The following is a 2,500-nucleotide window of genomic DNA, read 5'->3' as shown; positions in this document are numbered from 1 at the left end:
AGGGAGAGAGAAGTAAAGCAGACAGAGGGAGAGAAGTAAAGCAGACAGAGGGAGAGAGAAGTAAAGCAGACAGAGGGAGAGAAGTAAAGCAGACAGAGGGAGAGAAGTAAAGCAGACAGAGGGAGAGAAGTAAAGCAGACAGAGGGAGAGAATGAGAGCAGACAGAGGGAGAGAATGAGAGCAGACAGAGGGAGAGAAGTAAAGCAGACAGAGGGAGAGAGAAGTAAAGCAGACAGAGGGAGAGAAGTAAAGCAGACAGAGGGAGAGAAGTAAAGCAGACAGAGGGAGAGAAGTAAAGCAGACAGAGGGAGAGAAGTAAAGCAGACAGAGGGAGAGAATGAGAGCAGACAGAGGAGAGAGAGAAGTAAAGCAGACAGAGGGAGAGAGAAGTAAAGCAGACAGAGGGAGAGAAGTAAAGCAGACAGAGGGAGAGAGAAGTAAAGCAGACAGAGGGAGAGAAGAAAGCAGACAGAGGGAGAGAAGTAAAGCAGACAGAGGAGAGAAGTAAAGCAGACAGAGGGAGAGAATGAGAGCAGACAGAGGGAGAGAGAAGTAAAGCAGACAGAGGGAGAGAGAAGTAAAGCAGACAGAGGGAGAGAAGTAAAGCAGACAGAGGGAGAGAGAAGTAAAGCAGACAGAGGGAGAGAAGTAAAGCAGACAGAGGGAGAGAAGTAAAGCAGACAGAGGGAGAGAATGAGAGCAGACAGAGGGAGAGAATGAGAGCAGACAGAGGGAGAGAGAAGTAAAGCAGACAGAGGGAGAGAAGTAAAGCAGACAGAGGGAGAGAAGTAAAGCAGACAGAGGGAGAGAAGTAAAGCAGACAGAGGGAGAGAAGTAAAGCAGACAGAGGGAGAGAAGTAAAGCAGACAGAGGGAGAGAAGTAAAGCAGACAGAGGGAGAGAAGTAAAGCAGACAGAGGGAGAGAAGTAAAGCAGACAGAGGGAGAGAAGTAAAGCAGACAGAGGGAGAGAGAAGTAAAGCAGACAGAGGGAGAGAAGTAAAGCAGACAGAGGGAGAGAATGAGAGCATGACAACAAAAGGAGGCAGGAGGATGTAGAAGGGATACCGTGTGTTTGAGAGGGCTGGGGTGTTTATGTGTGTCTGTGTGTGTCTGTGTGTGTTTATGTGTGTCTGTGTGTGTGTTTATGTGTGTCTGTGTGTGTTTATGTGTGTTTATGTGTGTGTCTGTGTGTGTCTGTGTGTGTCTTTGTGTGTGTTTATGTGTGTTTATGTGTGTCTGTGTGTGTGTTTATGTGTGTCTGTGTGTGTGTTTATGTGTGTCTGTGTGTGTTTATGTGTGTTTATGTGTGTGTCTGTGTGTGTCTGTGTGTGTCTTTGTGTGTGTTTATGTGTGTTTATGTGTGTGTCTGTGTGTGTCTGTGAGTGTGTGTCTGTGTGTGTTTATGTGTGTCTGTGTGTGTGTTTATGTGTGTGACTGTGTGTGTTTATGTGTGTCTGTGTGTGTGTTTATGTGTGTGTCTGTGTGTGTTTATCTGTGTCAATGTGTGCATGTGTGTGTTTATGTGTGTCTGTGAGTGTTTATGTGTGTCTGTATGTGTCTGTGTGTGTTTGTGTGTGTCTGTGTGTGTGTGTGTGTGTCTGTTTGTGTTTGTGTGTGTCTATGTGTGTCTGTGTGTGTTTATGTGTGTCTGTGTGTGTGTGTATGTGTGTTTATGTGTGTCTGTGTGTGTCTGTGTGTGTGTTTATGTGTGTGTCTGTGTGTGTGTTTATGTGTGTCTGTGTGTGTGTGTGTGTGTATGTGTGTGTCTGTGTGTGTTTATGTGTGTTTATGTGTGTGTCTGTGTGTGTCTGTGTGTGTCTGTGTGTGTCACGTGTGTGTTTATGTGTGTTTGTATGTGTCTGTGTGTGTTCGTGTGTGTCTGTGTGTGGGTGTGTGTGTGTCTGTGTGTGTTTGTGTGTGTCTGTGTGTGTGTGTTTGTGTGTGTCTGTGTGTTTGTGTGTGTCTGTGTGTGTCTGTGTGTGTTTGTGTGTGTCTATGTGTGTCTGTGTGTGTTTGTGTGTGTCTGTGTGTGTCTGTGTGTGTCACGTGTGTGTTTATGTGTGTTTGTATGTGTCTGTGTGTGTTCGTGTGTGTCTGTGTGTGGGTGTGTGTGTGTCTGTGTGTGTTTGTGTGTGTCTGTGTGTGTGTGTTTGTGTGTGTCTGTGTGTTTGTGTGTGTCTGTGTGTGTCTGTGTGTGTTTGTGTGTGTCTGTGTGTGTCTGTGTGTGTCTGTGTGTGTTTGTGTGTGTCTGTGTGTGTCTGTGTGTGTCTGTGTGTGTCTGTGTCTGTTTGTGTGTGTCTGTGTGTGTCTCTGTGTGTTTGTGTGTGTCTGTGTGTGTCTGTGTGTGTCTGTGTGTGTTTGTGTGTGTCTGTGTGTGTCTGTGTGTGTCTGTGTGTGTCACGTGTGCTGAATACAACAGTTGCAGTAGACCTGTGAAATGCTTTACTTACAGGCTCTAACCAATGGTGCGGGGGAAAAAGTGTGTGTGTGTGTGTGTGT

General features: G+C 46.0%; 2 protein-coding genes across 2 annotated transcripts in view; both read left to right on the top strand.

Annotated features, from left to right (window-relative positions):
* Nucleotides 1-2,500, top strand: part of nbeaa (neurobeachin a) — a 328,032-nt gene that overhangs the window by 44,791 nt on the left and 280,741 nt on the right.
* LOC127930649 (keratin-associated protein 10-4-like) overlaps nt 553-2,500 on the top strand; it is a 3,337-nt gene continuing 1,389 nt past the window's right edge. The window contains exon 1 of the mRNA XM_052520368.1: nt 553-2,500. This exon is cut by the window's right edge and continues 553 nt beyond it. Within this exon, the coding sequence (XP_052376328.1) occupies nt 1,426-2,460 (1,035 nt within the window). The 5' untranslated portion in view covers nt 553-1,425 and the 3' untranslated portion in view covers nt 2,461-2,500.

Source organism: Oncorhynchus keta, chromosome 6, assembly GCF_023373465.1.
Source record: "Oncorhynchus keta strain PuntledgeMale-10-30-2019 chromosome 6, Oket_V2, whole genome shotgun sequence".
NCBI lineage: Eukaryota > Metazoa > Chordata > Actinopteri > Salmoniformes > Salmonidae > Oncorhynchus > Oncorhynchus keta.
The sequence above is the reverse complement of the archived record's forward strand: the minus strand, read 5'-3'. Positions and strand labels throughout refer to the sequence as shown.